Source organism: Bison bison, unplaced genomic scaffold (genome assembly GCF_000754665.1).
Source record: "Bison bison bison isolate TAMUID 2011002044 unplaced genomic scaffold, Bison_UMD1.0 scf7180017864516, whole genome shotgun sequence".
In the NCBI taxonomy this organism is placed as follows: Eukaryota; Metazoa; Chordata; class Mammalia; order Artiodactyla; family Bovidae; genus Bison; species Bison bison.
Window position 1 is genome coordinate 10,299,692 of NW_011495069.1, and position 27,786 is coordinate 10,327,477.

The 27,786-nt window shown below is 45.8% G+C and overlaps 1 protein-coding gene across 2 annotated transcripts; it reads right to left on the minus strand.

Moving 5' to 3' along the window:
• On the minus strand, positions 1–27,571 carry PTAFR (platelet-activating factor receptor). Of its 2 annotated transcripts, none has more exons than XM_010830158.1 (2): positions 26,982–27,571; positions 1–3,205 (listed from the first exon to the last, which is right to left on the minus strand). In XM_010830158.1, exon 2 carries the CDS (start codon positions 3,187–3,189, stop codon positions 2,131–2,133), a length of 1,059 nt encoding a protein of 352 aa, XP_010828460.1. In that variant the 5' UTR covers positions 3,190–3,205; positions 26,982–27,571; the 3' UTR covers positions 1–2,130. The 2 variants fall into 2 exon arrangements, with proteins under 2 accessions (XP_010828460.1, XP_010828461.1); XM_010830159.1 differs by lacking the exon at positions 26,982–27,571 and adding an exon at positions 24,544–25,419.
• Between the last annotated feature and the right edge of the window lie 215 nt (positions 27,572–27,786).

Genomic DNA, 27,786 nt, shown 5'->3' on the forward strand with positions numbered 1-27,786 from the left:
TAGAGAAAAATATTTATTAAGCAAAACATACAGATGGTACATGGATCTTGCAAAATTCATGATATAGGTACACAAACAGATGAAATTCAAGAAACACTGCTTTAGCATACAAGTATTTATCTCCTTCAGAGCTCTTTTGGTTGCAAAGTAATCAATATTATCACTCATTCAAATGAACTTGAGCAAAATAGGAGGGTGTATCCTAACAAGGGAATCTCACAAGGACCCAAAGGAAGTGGCGCAGATTGGAGCGTTGAGAAGGACTGGGCAAGAGGGCTGGACGTAGAGCGGGGGAGCCAGCAGGTCCCTGGGGTCCCCTCTGGTCTCTGCTTGACTCTGCACATCTCTTCTCTCTGAGCAAAGCTATTATCTCTACTACATTCATGCAGATACCTTCCCCCCCCTGCTGTGCTGGCGGCACACACACCTCACACACGTAGACACACACACACACTCACAGTTCCAGAGTTTATGTGCATTCAAGTGAGTGGCCTGCAGAACCTGAAAGAGCATCCCTGAATTTTGCTGCTTATTCCCGAGCGAGAACCTGTCTGGCCCCACAAGAGCCAGACACTCACTTCTCATCCCCTACTGGAAGATTTAGGGGGAACAAAGTCTCAAAAACAGAGAGACTCTGGGAGGAGCAGTCACCCTGACCAAGAGGTATCTGCTCCTCCTAACAACTCTGAGGTAGGAAATCCAGCTCGCAGTCCTTTGGCAGGAAGTGACACAGCCACAGCTTGAAACCGGGTCTGTGTGACACCAAAGTTCAAATCCACTCCACTGTTCACATGGTCACCTCTGCTAAGTCCAGCCCATGGCGACTGGACTAAGCAGGTCACTAGCCCTTTGAGAGGCATTTATGAAAATCATCCCAGTGTGCCGGAAACCAGGATCCCAGCCTTGCAGGGACACTGGCTGGAAGGGAGGATGGTTTCTGGAAATCGGGGCAGGCTCCTCCAAGCCCCTGAGTCTGAGGCTGCTGGGTTCACACTGCAGGTGCTCAGGGTGCGAGAGGAGGATCCGACATCCAAAGCTCCTCAAGAGAAGTTTCCCCCTCTCTTCTGCACTCAGAGTTCAAAGTGCCTGCCTTCCCTAGGGATTATAGTTGCTCCCCTCACCTCCTAGGAGCTAAATCAGAGGGGCCTCCCAGAAAGTGAGGCAGGGAGGGGAGATGACAGGTTCCTTCCACCCTGGAGGCCTCACCTACCTGCAGGCACTTCTTAGCCTGAGTGTTGTTTCCCATGGAAGCCTCCAGGCATCACAGTGGCCTGGAGGGCCCCAATTTGGCTTTGACGGGCCTTGCCCGTCCACAGTGGGTGGCTGCCTCACAGGAGTTACTTTCTCAGAGTTCCTTGTTAAGACAGACAGTGGAAGTGGCAGTTGAGTTTCTCCCGCTGCCCCAGAGCTACCCCAGGCCAGTGGAAGAGACGCATCTGATTCAGGAGAAAGGCTCCCTGTCCTAGTTTTTGGTCCATGCATGTTCTATCTTTGCTGGTCACCACTCAGTAGAGGTTTATACATGAATTAGGAAAATGTTCCACCAAGCCGGGTGGAAGTGGCTCCCCTTTCACCTGGGGCCCTCCCCTAGGAAGTGTCGCAAAGAATTGTGAGTGCCTGTGCCTGTGAGTGGAGACTGGGTGGGATCTTCCCGGCTCAGAAGTCGATCCCAAAGACAGTGCCATAGCCAGGGGCGCATCCTTTCCCCAAAGCCCTTCTCTGTCTTTCAGTGATAACAGGAGTGGTGGGCCAAAACTGTGGGCCTGACTCATTTGGGACTGCCACCTTGCTGGTGTGAACGGGGTGACTCAGGGTCTGCTCCCAAGGACTACCCCCCTGGTCCTGACATCCCTTCCAGAGCTATCACACTGGGATGACTCTGCCAGCCAAGGTTATATGGCATGTGTCCAAAGGTGGCTGAAGGGGCTCATTCAGGTTCTGAATTTCCCAGCGGTCTGGTTCTGCCAGCACCCCCACCTTGGTGAGGTAGCCTCCATACCTAACCAGCCACCAGTGCCCAGGGAGGAGGTGCCAGGACCATGGCAGACACCCCTTCCCTCCCCCACCCCTCAGGTCAGTTTGATGATGTCCATGGAGAAGAAGCCTCCGGGCCTGGCTCCAACAGTTAGACTAATATTTGAGGGATTTGACAGGGACATCTTTGAGCTGCATGACCACTTCCGTGCCCGTCTCCGAGGTGGCCCGGGAGCACTTTCGGCTCTCGCGCATACTGTACAACTTCTCGGTGAGGTGCTTGCGGAACTTCTTGGTGAGGAAACAGTAGATAATGGGGTCTAAGACGCAGTTGGTACTAAGGAGGCAGAGAGTGACCTGATGTGCATCGTTAATCGCCTGGTGGAAGTCGGTGTCCTGGAAGCCCAGCTCGGCCAGGGTCCAGGGCAGCTGCACGAGGTGGTGGGGCACGAAACAGATGATGAACACAGCCAGGACGGTGCAGACCATCCAGAGCGCCCGGCGCTTGACCTCGGCGTTGCGCTGTATTTGCACCTGCTGCGTGAGCAGCGTGCGGATGATGACCAAGTTGCAAAAGAGGATGATGAGGAAGACGAGGAAGAAGCTGAACACCAGGAAGATGTGGATGGTGAGGACCGGGATGCTGCCCTTCTCGTAATGTTCAAAACAGCGTGTGATGTTGGCCGAGCCGGTCTTGTTGGGCTCCCTGTTGGTCGAGTCCAGGACGAAGAAGTAGGATGCTGCGCCCACAATGGACACCCAGATAATCAGGGACAGAAGGATGCCACGCTTTCGGGTGGTAGCCTGAGCAGTCTTGATGGGCCTTGTCACTGCCTGGAAGCGGTTGTAAGTGATGACAGCCAGGAAGGCCACTGAGCAGTAGGTGTTAATGAAGAAGAAGCAGCCTGCCAGGTTGCACAGGAATTTGGGAAGAATCCAGTCACCCTGGTTGTAGTAGTAGACGATCCACAGGGGCAGGGTGACCAAGAAGAGCAGGTCAGCCATGGTGAGGTTCACCATGAAGATCTTTATCTCGTTGAATTTCTTGGAAGGGTACAAGCGGGCAAAGACCCACAGCACGTAGCTGTTGGCAATGACCCCCAGCACAAAGACGATGCTGTAAAAAATTGGGAAGAGGGTGTATCGGAACTCGGAGTCCACACGAAAGGAATTATTTGGCTCCATCTCTATGTGCTGGAAGTAGAGGCTGGTCATAGGATCCTGTCTGTTCCTGAAAGACCACATAGGGATTCTGGTCAATGAAGGGCCAACATGGTACTATCTTATTTACTCTGTTCAAGACTCCTGTTTTGCACACTTTAAAAACTCTAAAATTGATGGCATTTTCCAATTAATTGACAATGTTTTTTCTTCCTACATAAAATAATGGTGTGTTTTTAAAATGAATGGCCTCTGAGATTCAATAAAATCAGTGGCAGTGGAATTTCTTTTCTCTTGTTTCATTTTAAAACATATCTTTTTATCCTTGACCTCATTTTGACTTAAAGTTTTAGGTAATCTATTCCTGGTGATGAAATATATAAAATTTAAAATATTAACTTAAATTATAATGATTTTAATTTTGTGACAAAATTTGAATATTTTTGTACTGATGAAATTTGAGATAGAAATTTTGATGATAAACTGTTCTATGTTAAAAAAATAATTTATGTGCTCATACAAAATCTGGAAAATACAGAAGTGTAAATTAGGGTCACCCAGAGAACGAAATAGCAGCTATTTATTAGAAAGAACAAGTTAGATCTGATTGTACTGACATGGAAAGTTGTCCCTGGATAATGTTATTAAGTAAAACAAAATTTAAAAAATTGGTATGAACTCATTATATATGTGGATATTATATAGAAAATGGTCTAGAATGATATACCTCAAAGTGTGTTGACAAGTAAGTAACTTCTAGGAAGGTGAGGTAGAGGTTGTGGGAAGGATATTTACTTTATACTTTTTGTTTGTTTGAACTTTTTAGGAGCATGTTTTGCTTTAGTAATTTAAAAATTTTTAATATAATTTTAAAATAAAAGCATAGTGGAGAAACCCAAAAGACACTGCTTTAACAAAGCAATCAAGAGTAGCATCATCGTTAGCAAAACGCAGCAACATCAGGTACGCCTGGTATGATGTACTGAAAAGCACTCATCGCTTCAGTGGTATTTTTGTCAAAACGCAGAATCTCAATTTAGTCATGAGAAAACATCAGACGAACTTAAATTGTGTGACATTCCACAAAATAAATGATCAAAAGTGTCAAGGCTGGGACTTCCCTGGTGGTTCAGTGGTTAAGACGCCACACTTCCATCGTAGCGGGCCTGGGTTTCAACCTTGGTCAGGGAACTAGATCCCACGTGCCACAACTGAGACCCAGTGCAGCCACATAAAAAATACGGTCATGAAAGAAAGGAAAGACTGAGGAGTTGTCATAGGTCAGAGGATACTAAGGAGACATAGGACAACTAAGTGAGACATGGGATGCTGGGTTGGTATCTGGGGGAAGAAGTGGTGAAGTTCAAATAAGGTCTATAATTTAGATAACTCAGTATCCATGTTCATGTCCTGGTTTTGATCACTGTACTGTAGTTTATGAATTGAGAATGTTGCGTGAAGTCCATACACGAGCTCTTTATACTATTTTGCAACCTTTTTAAAGGCCTAAAATTTAAAAACAAAAAGTTTTTTTAAAGTATGGTTGATCCTTGGACAACACAGGTTTGAACTGTGTGGGTCCACTTATACATGGATTTTTTAAAAATTAAATACATACTACAGTACCACACAATCCATGGTTGGTTGAATCCACAAATATGGAACCCCATAGAGGGAGGGCCGACTAAAATTATAAGCAGATTTTCAATTTCGTGGAGGGTTGCCTCCCTTAGCTCCTGAATTGTTCAAGATTCAACTGTATATTAAAGAAGATTAAAGCTAGTCATAATCACACTAATCAAAGTCTGGTCCATTTTCAACAGTTCATCACTCCCATCCACTCTCCATCAAAACCAGTGTTTCCTCCCCTCTACTTTTGTTCCTCTTACTATGGTGCCATCGCATAAGCCTAGAAGCACCTCTGATGTTTGTGTTGCAGCTGAGGGGATGGGATGGCAAGAGACTCAGTTGGGATTAAGCAAGGCCTGAAGTTCATCATACATATATCACAGCCCAGAGAAAAAAGTAGGGAACTGACAGCGAGAAGCAAGGAAGACAATACTTAGGAGCGGACTTCCCTGGCAATCCAGTGGTTGGGACTCCATGCTCCCAAATGCAGGGGGCACAGGTTCAATCCCTGGTCAGGGAAGTAGGATCCTGCATGCTGCCCACCCCCCCAAAAAAAACCCAAAACACTAAGAGTACCTCTTTTGAAGCTAGGCATTCTGCTCAGTGCTTCCACAGTCAGTACTTCTTTGAGTCTCACAAATTCCCTTTGAGATAGGAAGTAAAATCCCCATTTTACAGAGTATAGTGTGGTCATGTGACTCGTCCAAGGTCACACAGCATTATGGAATGGAGCCAGAATCTCAAATCTGGTTCATTCATACATTTATCCAACAAATATTTCTGCGCTCCAACTGCATGTCAGGCTCACTGCTAAACACAGGAGAGGCAGAATGAACAGGACAGACAGGACCATGCCCTCAGGGAACTTACAGTCTCCTAGGGGAGACAGACAAAGGCAATGTAAACAAACTCAGTTGCTATACAAAGAAAATGGGGTGTTGATATGAAGAAAAAAAGAGATCTACTTTGAAAGAAAGTGACACTTCTGTTGAGGCCGGAAAGAGGAGCTGAGGAAGAGTGCTCCAGGTAGAGGGATCTGTGTGGGTCTAGGACTAGGGCAAGAAAGAATTTCAGGAACGGAAAAAACAGCCATTTGATGACCCTTGACCTGACGTCTGGCTGCAGTTCCACCTTCATCTCGTGCCACCTTCTCACGGGGCTCCAGCCAAAATGGACTTCCCAGGTGGGTCTTCAAGCCCACCCAGGACTCTCCTGCCTGAGCCGGCTGCATGCACACCCATGCCCCTGCCTGGAGCGCTCTTCCGGATCCACATATACTTTCACCTGGCCAGCTCCAACTCTTGCTTCAGACCTTCGCTTCATTTCACTCCTTCACGGAGTTTCTCATTCAGCTCCAGGTCAGGTCAGGTCCCATCTCAAAACTCCCTGTACTTCTTAAATCGTAGCTCGATTGTCATCATATTCTTGTTTGTATGATTGCTTCACCCTCTCCCACTTAACTGTGAGCAAAACAAGATCAAGGACTTTGTCTATTCTACTCTATTCCCAGCACCATGAACCAATAAATAAAAAGAAGAGGGGGCTTCCCTGATGGCTCAGTGGTAAAGAATCCACCTGCCAATGCAGGAGATCCCTGGTCTGGGTAGATCCCATTTGCCATGGAGAAACTAAGCCCATGCACCACAGTTATTGAGCCTGTGATCTAGAGCCTGTGCTGTGCAACAAAAGAAGCCAGAGCAACGAGAAGCCGACACACCTCAACTAGAGAGTATCCTCTGCTCTCTGCAACTAGAGAAAAACCCGCTCAGACACGAACATCCAGCACAGCCAAAAATAAAAAATAACTAAATTTAAAACCAAAAAAAAAGTTTAAAGGAATGGGTTAGCCTTGTTAATTACACCCACCCTTTAAGGAGCCCCAGAGCATTGGAAACACTTGAAGACGTCTAGGGTTCCAGGTGAATTTAAAGAAATCAATGGTTGTAACTGGAATTTTGTTGATTGATAAACTTTTTGTTCTTTGCTCCATTTAGTATGGTGGTGGTTTGTCTATGTTAGCTGAATAAATGTAGGTTCCATTATTCAAATACATCATTGTGATTCCTTTAAAAACAAAAAACTCACCCTCCAGTAAAATTGTAAATTACATCAGTTCAGTTCAGTCGCTCAGTCGTGTCCGACTCTTTGCGACCCCATGAATCGCAGCACGCCAGGCCTCCCTGTCCATCACCAACTCCTGGAGTTCACTGAGACTCACGTCCATCGAGTCAGTGATGCTATCCAGCCATCTCATCCTCTGTCGTCCCCTTCTCCTCCTGCCCCCAATCCCTCCCAGCATCAGAGTCTTTTCCAATGAGTAAATTACATAGTTGATTTTAATTACATAATTCTTTAAATTTCTACCAGAGTACTGTTGATTCACAATGCTGTGTTAGTTTCAAGTATGCAGTGAAGTGAATGAGTTTCACACATACATAAATTGCTTCCTCAGCGGCAAATTGCTAGCTTCTACTCAGCTGGGAACTTTCCCACTCCTAAAGGTGACCTATGCTGCCATTTTATTTCAAAGGTACAGGATAATAACTCACAAAGAGTGGTCCATGTGAATGAGGGACGAGAGAGAGCTTTCAGGGGATCCATGAGGTCAAAACAATCATCATAATAATACCAAGACATTATTTGTCCTTTTCACTGTGTTGACATTTGTGCTAATGTTACAAAAGGGTGAATAAAACTGCTGATTCTTTAGCACCAATCAAGGCAGAGATACCAAACTGTCACAGGTGCCATATTCTTCACCGCCATGCATTCCATGTTAAAAACAAAGAGAAGCCAATTTCACTTTTAAATGTCCTTGATAAAGAAAGGAAATTATTTTATTAAATCTTAAGTACACTTCTTTTATTTTAATTTTTTCATTTCTTAAAATTTTTATTTTTTAATATTTTTCTTTTTTGGCTACCCTGAATCTTAGTTGTGGCATGCCAGATCTTTGATCTTTAGTTCCATCATTTGGAATCTTACTTGAGGCATGTGGAATTTTTAGTTGCAGCATGTGGGATCCAGTTCCCCAACCAAGAATTGAATCTGGACCCCAGTGCTGGGAGCACTGAGTCTTAGCCACAGGACCACCAGGGAAGTCCCTACACATCTTTTTAATAATCTGTGTATCAGAATGGGAAATATATAGGAAACACCACTGCTGCAAACTGGAATACAGTGGTTGTCTTCAGAAAAAGACCATTGTGCCATTGTTTGAGTTGTGAGCTGAGCCGTTTTTCATATTACTGTTATCACTTGAAAAAATGACTGGCGAACTACAGTGTTTTCAGAGACTTGAGTATCTGGCAGACTTTTTCTCAAATATAAATAAAGTGAACCTGTCTCATCAAGGAAAACAAATGACCCATTCTTGTTGCCAATGATAAAACTTGAACTTAACAAGAGAAAACTAGAAGTTTTGAAAAATTGTTTCTGCCAGCATGAGGTTGACAGCTTTCCAGCAGCTAAAGAATGTTCTGATGAGCTTTGTAGTTACGTTAATAAATGCAATTTTTATACCTTATAATTGTTGTTCTTGTTTCATCGCTGAGATGTGTCTGACTCTTGGCAACCCCATGGACCGAAATGCTCCAGGCTTCCCTGTCCTTCAAACACCTCATAATGAAAGGTCAATACTTGGAAGACCTATATATCTCAGTGAACCAATGTTTTCCAAAAGTGGAAAACATGATGTTTCCAAGTTACACAGAGGTAAAAGATTCAAAGGGCAAGATAGACCAATATATCGCATTGCTAACAGATGACAAGGGACTTCCCTGGTGGTCCACTGGTTAACCTGCCGATGCCGGAGACACAGGTTTGGCTCCTGGTTTGGGAAGATCTTCGGAGCAACTAAACCCACGTGCCACAACTGCAGAGCAGTGCCTAGAGCCGATGCTCTGCAACTAGAGAGAAGCCACCTCAAGGAGAAGCTCACGCATTGCATCTAGAGAAAGCCCGCCCACAGCAACAAAGATCCAGTGCGGTTAAAAAGTTAATAGATAAATAAGTAATGTTTTAAGACAGAATATCATCAATTAGTCTGAAAAAATCCATAAAAATATTTCTCCCTTTACAAATTAATAGCTGTGGGAAGGCCGATTTTCTTCGTATGCTTCAACCCAGTGTTATCACAATAGATTGAATGAGGAAGTGGCCGTGAGAACCCAGCTGTCTTCCATTGAACCCAATATTAAAGAGATTGGAAAAGAAAAATGTGAATTAATGCTACTCTTTTCCCTAAATTGTTTACGTTTTGAAAACTTTAGTTACTTTCTACTCAAACCATGATTTATGTTAACATGAACTGAGTTTATTATTGGTTTCATATTTAAAAACAAAACGTTTTAGAATGTCATTTTTGCTTTTGAATAGAGTAAACATTGGGAGATATAACCCATGTAAACAAAAGTTCCCTGGAGTCCTCAATAATTTTGAAGAATATAAAGAGATCTCGAAACTAGAAAATTTGAAAATCGATGCTCCATCATGTCAGCTCCGCCTCCTTCCCTTCATTTCTGGTGAGCCTGAGATGCCCCTTCATCTGGGACTCCCCTTGATTCTTTTTCCTGCTGGACAAAACCCTCATGCCTTAGGGGACCCTGTTCCTGGGGTCTGAGAGGCGGGGAGGCAGCCCACAGATGGACTGGGCAGTGTGTGGTGCTCACTGTGGGTCTTTAAGGAAGCTGCATCCCTAACCACCCCCACCCCCAACCCCTCTCCCCAACCAAGTCCCTTCCTCTTCTTGGGTTTAGGCTCCAGTCCAGCAGGGTAGGGAAAACTCCAAAGTGATCTTTCTCCAGACAAAGGACTCCACCCAGGACACTCTCCTGGGCCCTGACCCCTGTACCACGCCTGTCCAGGCCTGTTGAGGAAGTCTTCCCTCCCAGATCAGAATTACAGTAAAGTTTGTGAGGTGTTCACCTGGGTACAAAATTTAAGGGAGCACCAAAAACCTCAGTAATCCAGATAAATAACATTTTAACGCAATTTTAAAGAATCCCAATCAGTATTACTGACTCTTCCTTTTCCCTCAGACTCTAATATGGCCCTGCCTGGCACTATTATGCAGACTTCATTGAAAACTTTGGTATTTTGTTCGTCATGGATTTAGGGGTGGGATGGGGTTTTGGGGGCATTAATCGATTATTCAAAAAATACTCTCACCATGTGAATGGGGAATACCACCTCACAGCGCAGCTCACCCATTCGGTCACTCACTCACACCTTCACTGGACAAGCTCACAGCTGGGCAGTTCTGAGGCCTCTGAAAACAGACCTTGTCTCTGTCCTTCAGGGACTAACAGGACATTTTCAAGAGAGAAATGCAGAAACAGATAAGTGATAACTGAAGGACGGGGAAGCCTGGTGCTCTGCAGTCCATGGGGTCACAAGGAGCAGGACACAACTTAACGACTGAACAAGTGTTATGGTGGAGGTTCTAGATGTCAGGGTCATTCTGAGTGGTGCCCACGGCCCAGACTGAAGGGTCCAGAACAACTCCTGCTTAGGCTGAAGGAAGAGAAGGAGTTAGCCTGATGCAGCTGGGAGAGAGGAAGAGACCTGGAAGAAAGCAGAGAATGTGCCTTCTTCTCGGGGAACTTGAGAAGATTGGTTTGGCTAAAACTGGAGAAGGGAAAGGCTACCCACTCCAGTATTCTGGCCTGGAGAATTCCATGGGCTGTATAGTCTAGGGGGTTGCAAAGAGTCAGACATGACTGAGCGACTTGCACTTTCACTTTTCACTAAGGGGATGGGGTGGTGGTGAGGATAGACAGGACCTACAAAGTAAGCATCATCAGTCTACTGAAGTAGGGTCTTGAATTTTAGGCTAAAGGAGTTTGTACTTGATTCTGGAGAAAACAGGGAGTCATTGACATATGTAGCATTTTGTGTTTATGGAAGATGACTTTGAGCATTGTGTTGTTCAGTCATTAGGTCTTGTCTGATTCTTTGCAACCCCACGGACTGCAGCACACCAGGCTCCCTTGCCTTCACTAACTCCTGCAGTTTGCTCAAATTCACATCCATTGAGTCAGTGATGTTATCCAACCATCTCATCCTCTGTTGCCCCCTTCTCCTCCTGCCCTCAATCTTTCCTAGAATCGGGGTCTTTTCCAATGAGTCAGCTCTTCATATCAGATGGTCAAAGTACTGGAGCTTTGGCTTCAGCATCAGTTCTTCTAATGAATATTCGAGTTTGATTTCCCTTAGGATTGACTGATTTGATCTGGCAGTCCAAGAGCCTCTCAAGAGTCTTCTCCAGCACCACAGTTTGAAAGCATCAGTTCTTTGGTGCTCAGTATTCTTCATGGTCCAACTCTCACATCCACTTGACTATTGTGTACAGAACAAACTGGAGGGGCTTCAGGCCAGAGGCAGAGAGATGGCGAAAAAGATCATTGCAATTGTCCAGAGAGCTGGAGGAGGCTTGGACCATGGCAGATCATAGGGAAATGGATGGCTGTGAGAATGATTTGGAGGTAGAATGGACAGAACTTAGTGATGCAAGGGACAGTGGTTGAGAGAAAGGGAGGAGACACGAATGGCCAGGTTTCTGACCCAGATGATTAGAGCTGGGTAGAGTCTGTCTTCACAGAGATGACACTGAAGAGGAAGAGTGTGTGGGTAGGGAGGAGGAATTCCATGGGGGACGTGTAACAGGTATAGTACCTAAGAAACACCCAGGAGGATCCTAAAGAGCCCAACGTCAAAAGAGAAGTCAGAGGAGGAGGGAAAACCTAGGAAGGAGGTAGGGACAGGGTGGTCAAGAGGTAGAAGGACCAGGGGAGGACCACACTGGAGTCCTCATGCGAAGACAGTTTCAAGAGTGTTGGAAAGTGGCCAATGGTGTGAAAAGCCACGGCAAGACCCAGCACAGTGCAGACAAAAAAGCAAACACTGCACGGGCCACTCGGAAGTCTATCCCGCGTGATCAGAGGGAGAGCAGTTTCCTAAGTGCGAGCGGAGGCGTGAATGAGAGGCAAGGAAGTGGAACATCAAATTCTCGTTCAAGAATCTGAGCTGAGCAAATAAATGCTGTGTGTGGGCCTTGTGTGTATCCTGTTTTAAACAAACTATGAAAACATATTTGCTAGACAACTAGGAGAACTCCAATACAAAGTATTAGATGGAATTCAGAAACTGATGCTGGGAATTCCCTAACAGTCCAGTGGTTAGGATTCCACACTGGTCAGGGAACTAAGCTCCCTCAAACTGCACAGCACAGCCAGAAAAAGAAAAAAAATTGATGTTAATTTTGTGAGGTTGTAATTTTGATATATTGGTTATATATTTTTAGATTTTTTTTTTTTTTTTTACTATACTGCCCAGCATTTGGGATCTTAGGTCACCATGGACTGAACCCACACCCACTACAGTGGAAGTTCATAGTCCTAATTCCTGGACCACCAGGGATGTCTCTAGTTTTAGATTTTAATTCCTGATCTATTATATACACAAACTAAAGTAGTTATGCGAAGAGCCAACTCATTGGAAAAGACACTGATGCTGGGGAAGATTGAGGACAGGAGGAGTAGGGGGTGACAGAAGATGAGATGGTTGGCTGGCATCACTGACTCAATGGATATGAGTTTGAACAAACTCCGGGAGACAGGGAAGGACAGGGAAACCTGGCGTGCTGCAGTCCATGCGGTCACAAAGAGTCTGACACAATTTAGCAACTGAACAACAAAAAGAATTTACAGGTAGGATTATACAATATCTCGGTTTTGCTTAAAAATGTTCCAGGAAAAACACATCTGTGGGCTAATCTCACATGAGAAGCATCTTCCCAGGAACCCAACCTGTGACAATGTGTACTTGGGTCTGTCTGACCCCAGATCCTCCCCAGTCCACACGGCCCCACAGGAGGCCGAGCAGAAGTAGGCCTCGTTCTTCCAGACACAGGGCCAGAGTCAGTGTGGAAGTCTCAGGCGGACACCCTGCCTTTGCTTGGAGCCTCGTCTCTGGAGCCTCCAGTTCCCACCACCCAGACTCTTGCTGCTTCGGCTACTTTCCTTCTAGTTCCAGGTCCCCAGGTGACTCCCACTCCCTTGGCCCTCGTTCTGAATATGGTGCACAGAAGTCCCTTCGCATCAACAGAACCCTTGAAATCACCCAAAATGTAACCAGCCAAGTCTCCTCGGGGTCTGGGACTCATCCATCCACACTTTCATTCCTGCTTCCCTCCCTCTCTCTGCCTGGTTGACTACTGGTCATCCTTTAAGGCCTCCGTTCCTCCAGGGAGTTTTTCCTAAACCTCCCTGACCCTTTCATACCCTTTCCTCTCTCCCCAGGCCTGGTTAATGCCCATCCCCTGGGCTCCCAAAACTCACTGAAATTGCCTGTGTGTGTCCTTCCAGCACTGGGCCATAGCTCCCAGAGGACCAAGACCGTGTCCATTCATTCACCTGACACCCAAATGGGTGCCCAGAACTGTCCTGGGGACATTGTGGGAATAAAACAGGCAAGATTCTTGCTCTTAAGGAGCTATACTCTAGATGTGGAAAACAAACAAAAATAAGGAGAGAGATAAAAGAACAAGGTAATTTCAACTTGTGATATATTCAACAAAAGAAATAAAAAGTGTGACATGATGATTATTGGATGGGGGCTGCTTAAAATAGAGTAACCAGGGAAGGCTTCTCAGAGGAAGTGACATATAAATGAAACCAAAGGCAGATCTACTGTGAAGCCAATGAAGCATAAACTTCAAGATCCCTTCCTAGGCCTTGAAGTTGTTCTTAATTGTATATTAAGGCCTTGCTCTTAATTGTATATTTATAATTTCATATCTTTAATTTAAAGAAGGCCCCCCAAATTGTATAAACTTTAGAGTCCTACAAAACCTGTATCTTCTCATGGCTAAAATCTAAAAAGTGAGAAGAAACAAGTCAGGAGAAAATGTAGATGAAGAAATGTACTCCAGGCATAGGGTATCATGTGCAAAGGGCCTGCAGTGGGAATAAATTCATCGTACTCTAAGCCGAAAGTAAAGGCGTCAGTTTCAAAGAACTGAAAGGTCAGTGTCTCCAGAGAAATGAGAAGAGTAGGATAGAATGGGAAAGACTAGAAATCTCTTCAAGACAATTGGAAATATCAAGGGAACATTTCATGCAAGGATGGGCACAATAAAGGACAGAAACAGTAAAGACCTAACAGAAGCAGTAGAGATTAAGAAGAAGTGGCAAGAAAACACAGAAGAACTGTACAAAAAAGGTCTTAATAACCTGGATAACCATGTTGGTGTGGTCATTCACCTAAAACCAGACATTCTGGAGTGTGAAGTCAAGTGGGCCTTAGGAAGCATTACTACAAAGCTAGTGGAGGTGATGTAATTCCAGTTGAGCTATTTCAAATCCTAAAAGATGATGCTGTGAAAGTGCTGTATTCAATATGCCAGCAAATTTGGAAAACTCAGCAGTGGCCACAGGACTGGAAAAGGTCAGTTTTCATTACAATCCCAAAGAAGGGCAATGCCAAAGAATGTTCAGACTACCATTAAAATTGTACTCGTTTCACATGCTAGCAGGGTAATGTTCAAAATCCTTCAAGTTAGGCTTCAACAGTACATAAGCCAAGAACTTCCAGATGTACAAACTGGGTTTAGAAAAGGCAAAGGAACTAGAGATCAAACTGCCAACATTTGCTGGATCATAGAAAAATAAGGGAATTCCAGAAAAATATCTATTTTGCTTCATTGACTATGTGAAAACCTTTGACTGTGTGGATCACAACAAACTGTGGAAAATTCTTCATGAGATGGAAATACCAGACCACCTTACCTGTCTCCTGAAAAACCTGTATTCAAGTCAAGAAGCAACAGTCAGAATCAGACATGGACTAACAGACTGGTTAAAAATTGGGAAAGGAGTACATCAAGTTTGAATATTATCCCCTTGCTTATTTAACTTATATGCAGAATACATTGTGTGAAATGCCAGTCTGGATGAAGCACAATCTGGAGTCAGGGTTGCCAGGAGAATTATCAATAATCTCAGATATGCAGATGACACCACCCTTATGGAAGAAAGCGAAGAGGAACTAAAGAGCCTCTTGATGAAAGTGAAAGAGGAGAGTGAAAAAGATAGCTTAAAATTCAACATTCAAAAAACTAAGATCATGGCCTCCAGTCCCATCACTTCACGGCAAATAGAAGGGGAAATAAGTGGAAACAGTGACAGATTTTATTTTCTTGGGCCCCAAAATCACTGTGGACAGTGACTGCAGCCATGAAATTAAAAGACGCTTGCTCCCTGGAAGGAAAGCTGTAACAAATCTAGACAGCATATTAAAAAGCAGAAGCATCACTTTGCCAACAAAGGTCCATATAGTCAAAGCTATAGTTTTTCCAGTAGTCATGTACAAATGTGAAAGTTGGACTAATAAAGAAGGCTGAGCACTGAAGAATTGGTGCTTTCAAATTATGGTGCTGGAGAAGACTCTTGAGAGTCCCTTGGACTTCAAGGAAATCAAACTAGTCAATCCTAAAGGAAACCAACCCTTTAGGATTGAAATCAATATTCACTGGAAGGACTGATGCTGAAGCTGAAGCTCCAATACTTTGACTGCCTGATGCAAAGAGCCGACTCATTGGAAAAGACCCTGATGCTGGAAAAGATTGAAGGCAGGAGGAGAAGGGGATGACAGAGGATGAGATGGCTGGATAGTACCACCGACTCAATGGTCATGAGTTTGAGCAAACTCCTGGAATTAGTGAAGGACACAGAAGCCTGGCATGCCACAGTCCATGGGGTCGCAAAGAAAGTTATCAGACATAACTTAGCAACTTAACAACAACAAGGATGAGATCAGAGGGCAACAGACCCCAAATCTCTCTTGTGCCACAGTAAGAAGTTTAGATTTTATTCTATAAGCACTGGAGGACTGCTGGACTATGTCAAGCAGATAAGCAGCATAATCCGACTCTCTCTGGCTGCTGGGCAGAGAATAGATGGTGACGAACAAGTGTGGAAGCAGAGAGACTATTTCAGAGGCAAGAGACAGGAGTGACATGGACCAGAAAGTAGCATTTCCAATCCCTCTCTCTATCCCCGCACCCAATACAAACTTGGCTAGAGGGGAGCTTTTATTTTATTTATTTTTTAGTTGTGGCATGTGGGATCTAGTTCCCTGACCAGGGATGGAACTCGGGCCCCCTGCATTGGGAGCTCACAGTCTTAGCCACTGGACCACAAGGGAAGTCCCCAGAGTAAGAGCTTGATAAACATCTGTCTAGTAAGCAAATATCTAGCAACCAATAAGATCAACTCTTGTGAGATGAGAGCTGAAAGAGGGTGACCCAAGAGGATGGTGGAGGCCTATCTCTCCAGTAACTAAACAGCACAGTGGCTGCCGGCCCCTGAGAGCAGCCTCCAGAGAAGGCAGGCTGAGCCCTCTACAAACTCATGATGCAAATTGTGGTCCGTGCACCAGCAGTATTAGCATCACCTGTGAGCTTTGTTAGACATGCAGAAGCTGACTCTACAGCAGACTTGCTGTTATAGCATCTATTTTAACAAGATTGCCCAGTGATTCATATGCACACTGAATTTTGAGCAGTACTATGCCTCAACACACTGCCAGCCACATATTTGCCTGTTCTAACACCTTCCATGGCTCCGCCCTGCCCAGGACCAGGTGCAAGCTCCTTTCCCACCTCCTCTCTCACCAGCCTCTACTGCCCCTTGCCCTCTACTCTAATCACACTGAATTTTTTTTTCCTGATATGGCTGCATTAGGTCTTAGTTGCAGCGCGTGGGATCTTCACTGTGTCTTTGGGGATCCTCTGTTGTGGTGCACAGACTCTCTAGTTGCACCGCACAGGTTCAGTAGTTGCAGTGAGAGGGCTTAGTTGCTCCATGGCTTGTGGGATCTTAGTTCCCCGACCAGGGATCGAACCGAGAGGTAAAGTCACTTGCCCCCTGCATTGCAAGGCAGATTCTTAACCACTGGGCCACCAGGGAAGTCCCCACACTGAACTTCTTGCTGCTTCTTTAAAAACGATTTCTCCTCAGACCTCGGTGCCCGCACACATGCCACGGCCCCTCCTGAGAATGCCTTTTGCCTATCGCTTTACCCAGGAAAATCTTACTCATCTTTTAAGACCTAATCTAAAAGAGGGCTTCCTTTGGAATGCCTTTTCTGATTGCCCCAGACAGAACGAGTTGCCGCCTTGCCTGGGTTGACATGGTACTGAGCACAGCTGTCAGCATAACATGTTGTAAATATTGATTTCTGTGGCTGTTTCCTCACCAGGCTGAGAACTTCTTGAGGTTAGAGACTAGATCTTTTTTATCTCTTTTTTCTCAGTGTCACACACAGGGGATCGAATGCATGAATGACCATGCCCTGATGATTATTCAGAGGAAACTGGCATAAACAAAAGGTGTCCCGTCTCCCTGGGGGAGACATAGCAGATTGCGGAAAAGGCCTCTGGAGTCAGAAACACCTTGGTTGTTACCTGACTCTGCATTTGCTTACTGTGTGACCTTGGGCAAGTGACTTTACCTCTCGGAGCCTGGATTTCCTCATCTGCACAATCTTATAACCCTAACAAAAGTTCCAAAAATAAGCATACAAAGTTGCCACAAATGGTCAGGACTTTCTCTCACTGTTGGTCTCCAAGTGTCTCCAATCACTTCAAGTGTCTCCAGTCAGCTGAAGACAGGGGAGGGGACTATGGATCACCAGTGACCTTAGGGTCTCTAACATATTGCCTTTCCTGCCAGCTCCAGACACAGCACTGGGCTAATGCCAGCAAAGCTTTCAACAACTCAGGAAGGGAATGAGCATTTAGAGGGAGAAGGAGGCAACTCTGAACCACTCAACTTAACAGGCGGGCAGGGCCACCCTGATGGATCAAGTCCAGGCAGCAAGCTCAGGCCCAATGTTTAGCTGAAGCTGGGCCAAGAGGGTATAAATATTCATGATGACAAGAAGAATTCTACCATCTGTATCTCCCACCCTCTGCCCTGCAGACTATTCAGTCCCAACTCCCACTGGTACCAGTCTCATCTGTCTGCCAACAATCTGGCCCCTAGGGGACCTGGAGAAAAGGCTCCTGTCCTCAGCTGGACCGTTAGAGGGGAGGAACCACTGAGATCTGGGCAACAGGAAGTGTGTGCTGGGTACTTCCCCAGTGCGGACTGTGGGTTGGAAAGTTGTGTTTACCAGTCAGACTGGCCCCTAATATTGTGGGGCCATTTGGGGTCCAGAGTACAAGCGTCTAAATATTTATAAGCTAAAAATCAGTCATATCTAAGTTCATCCACATTCCATGCCTCAGCAACTCCTCACCACCCCGCAAGCCTGGGAGTGTGGGAGGAACTCAGGCTCTGAGGAAGCACTCTCGCCTGGATTCAAGGACACCATGCTCTGTGGGGGACGATGTGGCCGGGGGGTGGTGTAGGAGCCACCCACCTAAGCTGAGGGCCTTGAGCATCGTTTACTAATTAAATGAACAGACACCTCTTACCCATGATCATAGTTCCTTCTCAAATCAGCCTCACAAAGTGAGTTTTACAAAATGCCCATTTTTCCAGGGAACGAAGTGAGGTCAGAGAATGAAACAGACTTGTCCACAGTCACACAACTGGGAAATGGCCGATGAGATTTTGAACTCCAAGGCCCAGCCTGTCTCTCCCAGGCCAAGCTGTGGCCCCTGCTGGAAGCAAACCACTCTGTGGCCGACTCCTCCACTCACAGACCTGTCCTATGGCCCGAGAGCAGGCGCTTCAGAGGCTGCAAGGACCCAGGAAGAGATGCCTTTGACCTGGGGCCCTGTTTTTCCCTCTGCTCCCCAAAGTGGGGAATTGAATGGGACCATGGAAAGGAGAGTCCGCTCTGTATCCATCTCACTCCTGCCAGGCAGTGGTGAAGTTGGAAGCAAATTCTGGTTCAAACACTAAACTCACTCCATGACTCTGGGTCTCTGTCTCCCTGTTGGTAGAATGAAGATTTTAAAAGGGGCCTAAGACTCTGTATCAGTCTAGAGGGGTGGGGTGGGAAGGGAGATGGGAGGGAGGTTCAAAAGGGAGGGGATGTGTGTATATCTATGGCGGATTCATGTTAAGATTTGACAGGAAACAGCAAAATTGTGTAAAGCAATTATCCTTCAATAAAAAAAATTAATAAAAAAAGAAGAAGAAGATAAAATGGGCCTAAGAGAGAAGGAAATTAAGAAAACAATCCCAGGGGACTTCCCTTGTATTCCAGTGGTAAAGAATTTGCTTGCCAGTCTAGGGGACTCAGATTTCCAGCCCTGGTCCGTGAAGATTCCACATGCCTCGAAGCAACTAAGCCCGTGTGCCACAACTATTGAGCCTGTGCTCTAGTGCCCAGGAACCACAGCTGCTGAGCCCACGTGCCGCAACAACTGAAGCCCACACACCCTAGAGCCTGTGCTCCGCAATAAGAGAAGCCACCGCAATGAGAGACCCACACGCGGCAACTTGAGAGTAACCCGTGAAGCAACAAAGATCCAGCACAGCCAAAAATAAATAAGTAAAGAAATAAATAAAAATTGAAAAAAGAAAAGAGGAAGAAAACAATCCCACTTACAATGGCATCAAAAAGAATCAAATGCTTAGAAACAAACTTAACCACGGAGGCAAAAGACTTATACACTGAAAACTACAAAACATTACTGAAAGGAATTAAAGAAGACACAAGTAAGTGGGAAGACACACTATGTTTATGGATCAGAAGACTTAATATTGTTTAAAGGTCCATGCTACCCAAAGCGATCTACAGATTTAATGCCCTGTTAAAATCTCAGTGGTATTTTTTGTAGAAACAGAAAAAAATCCTAAAATTCATAAGAAATCTCAAAGTACCCACAACAGTTCAAACAGTCTTGAGAAAGAAGAACAAAGCTGGAGGCCTCGCACTTCCTGATCTCAAAACATATTAGAAAGTCCAATAATCAAAACAGGGTGCTATCGGCACAAAGATAGACATACAGAACGATGGGACAGAGTGGACAGCCCAGAAATGAATGCTCACATATACGGTCAAACGATCTTTGACAAGGGGGCCAAGACTACACAATCAGGGAAAGATAATCTCAACAAATGATATTTGGAAAACAGGATATTCACATGCAAAACCAGGAAGGTGGACTCTTATCTTCAATCACATACAAAAATAACTCAAAGTGGATTAAAGACCTAAACATAAGACTTGAAAGTATCAAACTTCTAGAGGGAAAGTTTCATGACATTGGAATGGGCAATGATTACTTGGGTATGATACCAAAAGCAAGAAAAGCAAAAAGAGACATTTGGAACTGTATCAAACTTTAAAAGTTCTGTATACCAAAGGAAACAATCAACAGAGTAAAAGACAACCTACAGAACTGTAGAAAATATTTGCAAATAATCATCCAGAATATATAAAGAACTCTTACAACTCAATAATGACAACAACAACAAAAATTTTAAATGGGCAAGGGACCTGAAGAAACATTTCTCCAAAGATATAAAAGGCCAGAAGCATATGAAAAGATGGGGAGAGAGGGATTGGGAGTTTGGGATTACCGGGTGCTAATTATTATACAGAGAATAGATAAATAACAAGGCCCTACTGGATAGCATGGGGAAATATACTCACTATCCTGGGATATACTGAGGGAAACAGAGGACAGTGAAAAAAATATCCTGTGATAAACTATAATGGAAAATAGTATGGAAAAGAATATATGTATATATGTATAACTGAATCACTGTGTGGTAGAGCAGCAACCAACACAATATTATAAATCAACTATAACTCAATAAAATAAATTTGTTAAAAAAATTGTCAAGGGGCAGGTGGGGAAAAGGCGTATGAAAAGATGCTCCACATCACTAATCTCCAGGGAAATGCAAATCAAAACTCCAACGAGACGGCACCCATTAGGATGGCCTCGCTCATCAAAACAGAAAATGACAAGTGTTGGTGAGGACGTGGGGAAATTGGAACACTTGTGCACTCACTGTTGGTGGGAATGTAAGATGATGCAGGAAATTAGTATGAAGGTTCTTCAGAATGTTAAAAATAGAACTACCATATGACCCAGACATCTCATTCCTGGGTATATTTCTTTTTTAAAAAAAAGTGTAAACAAGATCTTGAAGAAATATTTGTATACCCATGTTCACAGCAACACTAGTTACAATAGCCAGGAGGCAGGAGCAACCTAGATGTCCATCACCAGACAAATGGATAAACAAAATCTGGTAAAAGATTAATATGCATATAATAGAATACTATGCAGCCTGTAAAAGGAAAGAAATTCTGTCTTTTGCTACAACATGGATGACACTTGAGAATATTAATAAGTGAAATAAGCCAATCGCAAAAAAGACTGAATGATTCCACTTATATGAGGTTTTGAAAGTAATTAAACTCATAGAAACAAAAAGAATATTGGTTGCCAGGGGCTGGAGGAAGAGAGAAACAGGGAGCTGATGTTCACTGGGCACAGAGATTCAATCATGCAAGACAAAAAAGTTCTACAGATCTGTGGTACAACATGTGTATATAGTTAACAATACTTAAAAATCGTTAAGAGGGTAAATCCATCTTACATATTTTTATCACAAAGAATTTTAATGGGCCTCAGAAATGGCCGATTTGAAAATACACTGTATATTTTTAACTTGGAACCATATGGCTTAGCTTTTTCACTTAATAGCTGTGCAACAGTTAGTAAAAACTACTTCGCCTCTCTGAACTTCATCTATAAAATGGGAACAATAACAGATCTACCCTATAGAGATTTCCGTGAGCATCCAGTGAGACAGAGGATAGAAAGCATTTGAGAAAGGACAGTGGTTAAGATCACAGACTCTGGCATCAGACAAACCTCCATTCAAACTCTGCCTCTGGTCATGTCCTTGTTTCACGACCACAGTCAAGCTGATCATTCTCTGAGCCTCAGGTCCTTCCACTGTATATGGAGCTCATAATATTCCAAGCACATAGTTCCCAGCATGATGCAAAGACTCAGTGAGTAATGTAGCCCAGTTTCAGATACTCATGACCAACAGCTCTAAAAAGCTGTATTTACAGGAAGTCCAGACCATCTGCTAATTAGATCAGATCAAATGTCAAAATAGCACCACTGTCATTGCAACTGCTCACATCAAGCTCATCCCAAGTTCTTCCCAGCTTGAAGCCATTTACATAAGGCTTCCAGATATATCATTAACCCTGAAGACCTCTCTGGTGGTCCAGTGGCTAAGATTCTGCTCTCCCAATGCAGGAGGCACTGGTTTGATCCCTGGTCAGGGAAGTAAATCCCACATGTGGCAACCAAGAGTTTGCATGCCACAACTAAGACCTGGGGCAGCCAAATAAATAATAAGAAATATATTAAAAAGATAAAACCCTGAAAACTTCTGGGAACCAGTCATATAATTTTATGGCAACTGGGGACAGTTGGCAAAATGCTATCAGCCAACCCTTGATGTTTTTGAACTGTGGTGTTGGAGAAGACTCTTGAGAGTCCCTTGGACTGCAAGGAGATCCAACCAGTCCATCCTAAAGGAAATCAGTCCTGAATATTCATTGGAAGAACTGATGCTGAAGCTGAAACTTCAATATTTTGGCCACCTGATGCAAATAACTGACTTATTGGAAAAGACCCTGAAGCGGAGAAAGATTGAAGGCAGGAGAAGGGGATGACAGAGGATGAGATGGTTGGATGGCATCACTGACTTAATGGACATGGGTTTGGGTGGACTCCAGGAGTTGGTGATGGACAGGGAGGCCTGGTGTGCTGCAGTCCATGGGGTCGCAAAGAGATGGACACAACTGAACTGAACTGAATCCTTGTCCAAGACAATTAATTTTACCTCCATGAGCCTTCGTTTACTCATCTGTAAAAAAAATAAAAATAAAAAAATAACCCTAACCCTATGACATAAGGTTGTTGTAAGGATTGAATAGGAAATGCCTGATCCATAAGAAGAGCTCAATGAATGTTGGCTATTAGTCATACTTCTCTACCCCAGAAGGAGTATGGGAACCACCTCTGGTTCCCATATTTCTTGTGGATATCGCCTTCCTTCCGGGCTGGGAACTCCCTGGGTATAGGGCCTCGGGCATTACACACACACACACACACACACAGTCACATTGTCCCTCATCCCTCACTTCTAAACCCTCTCACACCAGCCTCAGCCACTCCCAGCCCTTAGATTCCTGGAACCAGTAAAATACCATAGTTTAATCATTGCCCTTCTGTGAGTACTTAGTTTTCACATCTATCAGATGGAAATGATATCAACATTGACCTCATAATGTTGAGGTCAGTTGAGATTGAAGGCAGTTGAACCTCTAAAATCCTCAAGAAATAAGTTGCTACCCATTCTGGCCTCCTCTGACACTTGATATTTGTGCCTTGGCCTGCCCATGCCTTTGTGCCTCTGCTCATATCCTCCAAAAATTACCCCCTCATGGAGTGGTTTCAATACCACTTGTCCAGGAAGCAGAGGGAGTTGAGGGGCAAAGGAAAGGAGGAAGTTTCCTGATTTCTGGCGAATTCTGCACTAGGCTCCCCTTGGTTTCCAGTTCAAGGAGGCTAGGACCCCACTGGGCACGTTTATTGGTGAATGAACGGAGCTCCTTGTCTGGGGAGAGGTAGGGACAGGGTCTAGGGCCCCAGAGATGGGGGGTGGGAGGTGGCCTGGGTATCAAAGTTTCCCAGCTTTCTCTCTCACTTGGGGTCCAGCTGGTCCCAGGTATGTATATTACATTGATGAGACTCAGTCTCTGCTTGTCTCGACTCATCTGGCCTAGGACATCCCCGTGGGGTTGGGGGACCCTGAGCCTGGCCTGGGTCTCTCCTTCTGGCTTCCAGATATGGAGATAATATCCGTCTGTGATGCTTGGGGCTAGTGCACTGGGACGACCCAGAGGGATGGTATGGGGAGGGAGGAGGGAGGAGGGTTCAGGATGGGGAACACATGTATACCTGTGATGGATTCATTTTGATATTTGGCAAAACTAATACAATTATGTAAAGTTTAAAAATAAAATAAAATTAAAAAAAAATATATCCGTCTGTGAGTCACCCTCCCCACTCCTTGCCTCCTGGAAGTCAGCCGGGGCAAGGAGGGCAGGGAGGTGCTTCCTCCTCTGGGCTTCCGCAGCAAGGGCACACCCCTCTGTTATACCAGGAACCACTCTCACATCTTCAGGGCCTGGCCCGAGGGAAAATGTAGGGTACAGGTTGAGGGAAAACATAGGGTACAGGGCGCAGGCCCTGCAGTCACACAGACCCGGATTTGCACCTGGCTTTGTTCTTTCCCAGCTGATCTTTGACCCTCAAAGCCTCTCTTCCTTCATTTGCAAAAAAGTAATGACAATAAAACCTTCCTCACAGGGTAGCTATATGTGCAGAATGAAGCAACTGATACACCTGGTTATAGCTCAGTAACTGGGAGCTCCTCCCCAACCCTCAGAAAATATTTGTTGCATGAATGAATGAGCAAACAAATCAGCCATGAACCAAAGCAGCCACCTGTCTTCCGTTAGAAGCAGCAACCAAGGGTGGCTGAAGAAAAACATGAATCACGATTAGGAATTATGATCAGGGGACCTGGGCTCTGGCCTCAGCCAAGCCCCTAACCATCTTGAGTGAGTCTCTCCCTAGCTTTGAACCTTGGGATCTTCATCTGCACATGCCTCCCCACCAAGCTGAAACATTGCTATGAAAAGGAAGATTGCTGAGAGTAACAAAGGCTTTGGTAAACAGTCAAGAACTTAGAAAATCAAAACAGACTTTACCAACTGTGAAGGGCGCTGCACAGATTTTTGACGCTGTTCTCACATCAGCCAGCTGAGCTCAACTCCAAACCTAGATCCTGAAGTTCCCCCTTCTATAGAAATAAACAGGTGGGGAGGGGCTACTAAATGACAGTCTTCCCCCCACAAATTCTCCTCCCCCTACATCTTACAGACATACACACACACACTGGCTCTGGATTCTCTTTGGCTGAAGACATGAGGGAAGAATGGAGTGCCAACCTCTCAACTGGTTTGGTTGATGATCCTGCTTCTAGGAACTGTTGGGCTGGACAGGCCCACCCATAGTTGGCCACACTCCAGGCACTCATGGAAATATATACCCAGAGCCAGTTCTCCAGTCCACCCCACAGGCACACATGCACACACAAAGATAGCAGAGGCTTCTCTCCCCTCCACCATGCTGCCAAGGAACCCAAAAGCTGTGATCAGACACATGGCTGCACCGGGGGCCCAGCAGATACCCTTCTGAGAATGGGCTCCACTCTGAAACCAGACACATTCTCCCTGGATCCATAAGGGGGCGTCCCCAGGCCAGAGCTTAGCTGGTGCCCCCTATATCCATGGGGAGGCAGAGACCAGGACGGGAAAGAAGGGACTTCACTGGAAAAAATAAGCAGCTCTTTCTTGTCAACAAGGGCGAGTTCGCAGGCTTAGGATAGGGAGGAAGAGGGCATTCCATAAAAATCTTTCTATAAAAGGACAGAAAGAATCCCAGCCTCTCGTCACCCCGGCCCCAGCCCCCATCAATCCAGAGCAGAAACTCACTCCTGGAGGCCCATTTTGACATTACTACTGTAGACCAGTCTATGGGTTTCCCAGGGGGCGCTAGTGATAAAGAACCCGTCTGCCCGTGCAGGAGACACAAGAGACGTGGGTTAGATCCCTGAAGGGGAAGATCCCCTGAAGAAGGAAGTGACAACTCATCCCAGTATTCTTGTCTGGAGAATCCCACGGACAGAGGAGCCTGATGGGCTACAGTCCATGGGGTCACAAAGAGTCAGACACGACTGAGCGACTTAGCCTACACACAGCAGAGACTGTGGCTTTCTTACCCAAACCTTCATTGGACAGATGGGGAAGTTGAGACCCAGAGAAGAGAAAGGATTTGCCCCAAGTGAGCACAGAATCAGGAGCCAAGCTGGAACCAGATGCTGGACCTCAGGCTCACTGTCCATCCTCTTCCAGTACAACACACTACTTTCTCATTCCCCATTCAGTTCATGTTCCAAGACTGTATGACTTGCCAAACGCCACGTGAAGAGTAAGGATAAAATGAGGAACAAACAAACCCTCCTCCGTGAGGCATTTACAGTAAGAATAACAGTATTGGTACCAGCAGTAATACTGGCTCATGTCTGCGCACCAGCTTACTATTGACAAAGCACTTTCCCACCAGCCTCTTACTTCACCCTCTCCCGCCAACTCATAGGTCAGTACTTAAACCTCAATAAGGAAGGAAGGGATGCTCCTGAATTGCCCAAGGTGCCAGCTGATAGGCAAGAGCTGATGCCAAAACCCCATTGCCCACTTCAGGCTCAGTCTCATCTCTTTCGGGGCTTCCTTCCTTCACTGTGTTGTCAGTATCTAAAGGCAAGGATGTATCTTTCTTTTGTTTCCCTAACGCCCACACACACACACACACACACACACACACATGCCAAGCACCTGGAACAGCTGTGTATTCAGTCAAGCGTTAAATCAGAGCTGCTTGAATGCTCTGGGTAGCAAGTCTGCAGGTTCCCTCATTCTTCACAAGTAAGTAAGAGTCTGAGCAGCAGCCGCCGTTCTCCATGGCCACATCTGACTTCCTGCCAGCAAAGGACAGGGGCTCCCAGCCTGTGCTCAGTCCCTAACACCTGCGACCTGATGGCGGGAACAGGTTGTGGGCCAGGACTCTTGTATCAGCAACCCTGTTATCTTCCTCATCACCCCCGCAGGAGAACCCAGCACCTAGTCAATTCCTAGATACCCAGCCCGGTACCTGACCCTTTGCCTCCCGACCTTCCTGCTGGGGAGACAGCACTGGCCTCGTGTGGCACTCTAGGAAACGGAGGAGCAGGGCAGTGACATGGCCAAGGCCACACAGCCACTGAAGCAGACAGCACCCAGGCCCCTGAGATCTAGGCAGCCCCCCTCTCATCACCACCACCACCACCACCCCCCAGGGAGGTCTCTGAGGTCACTTCAGAGCTGCCTTGACCTCAGAGAACCAGAGGTGGTAGCGGATTCCCTGGGAATGTCTAGTCACGAGGAAGTCCTTCTAAATGAGAGCCGCAGGTCTGGGGAAGATGTCAGAACCGTCCCTTAAAAACAGAAGCACACGTTTGCTCAGGCGGAGTCTAGGGGCAGGACCTTGATCTCCTGGGGACGCTGTCACACACCTCCCCCAAGCCGGGCCAGGGCTGGGACCCCCTTACCTGTCCAGGGGCAGTGGCTGCTGCTGCGAGGTCTGAGCATATCGGCAGCTGCAGGCTCTGTGCTGTCTGTAATTGCAGAAGTAAGGAAATAGCTCACATCACTGCCAAGTCACCCCCAGGAGGAAATGCCATGACCCCAGGGCCCCATCAGCGGAAAGGACATGCTACAAAATCTCGAGTTGGGTCACCCAGGCCCTGGGTGCCACTTGGAGACTTCGCAGAATGAGGGGCAGGGTGGGGTGTGGGCAGCGGCCACCAGGAGAGAGTAAGGTGGGGGAGAGACACGCCGCCTAGTACGAGTGTGAGCAAGAGGAGCTGTGAGTGAGAAAGGAGAATGTGAGAGTCAGGGGAGAGGGGTTAAGAGATGGAGAGAGAGAGAGGCCCACAGAGAGACAGGCAAATGTAAACAGAGACAGATGAGAGGGATGAGGAGAGTCGAGGACAAAACCCAAGGGAGTGACAGAGAAAAAGATAACACAGATAGTGAGAGGGCCTGTGTGTGTGTGTGCGTGTGTGTGTGTGTGTGCGTGTGTGTGTGTGTGTGTATGCATGAGAGACAATACAAAAGAAAGGGAGCAAAGGAGGAAAAGGAGAGGCAGCTGGAAAATAAAGAAGATGAGAAGGGAGGAACTCCTAAGAACTGCTGTGGTCAGTGCCATGGCCGGGCTGGGCCCCCCTGGTGGCCAAGGAGCACCAAGACCAAGGAACCCATGGGCACACAGCCCTGCGGCTCTGGGCTGGCACAGGAGGAAGGGTCATAAGACCCCAGGCAGGAATCTGGCAGCGAGTGAGTCAGTGGGAACAG

Bases quoted from the DNA above. Each gene is read 5' to 3' on its own strand.
- PTAFR (XM_010830158.1), bottom strand. From the start codon at position 3,189: ATGACCAGCCTCTACTTCCAGCACATAGAGATGGAGCCAAATAATTCC.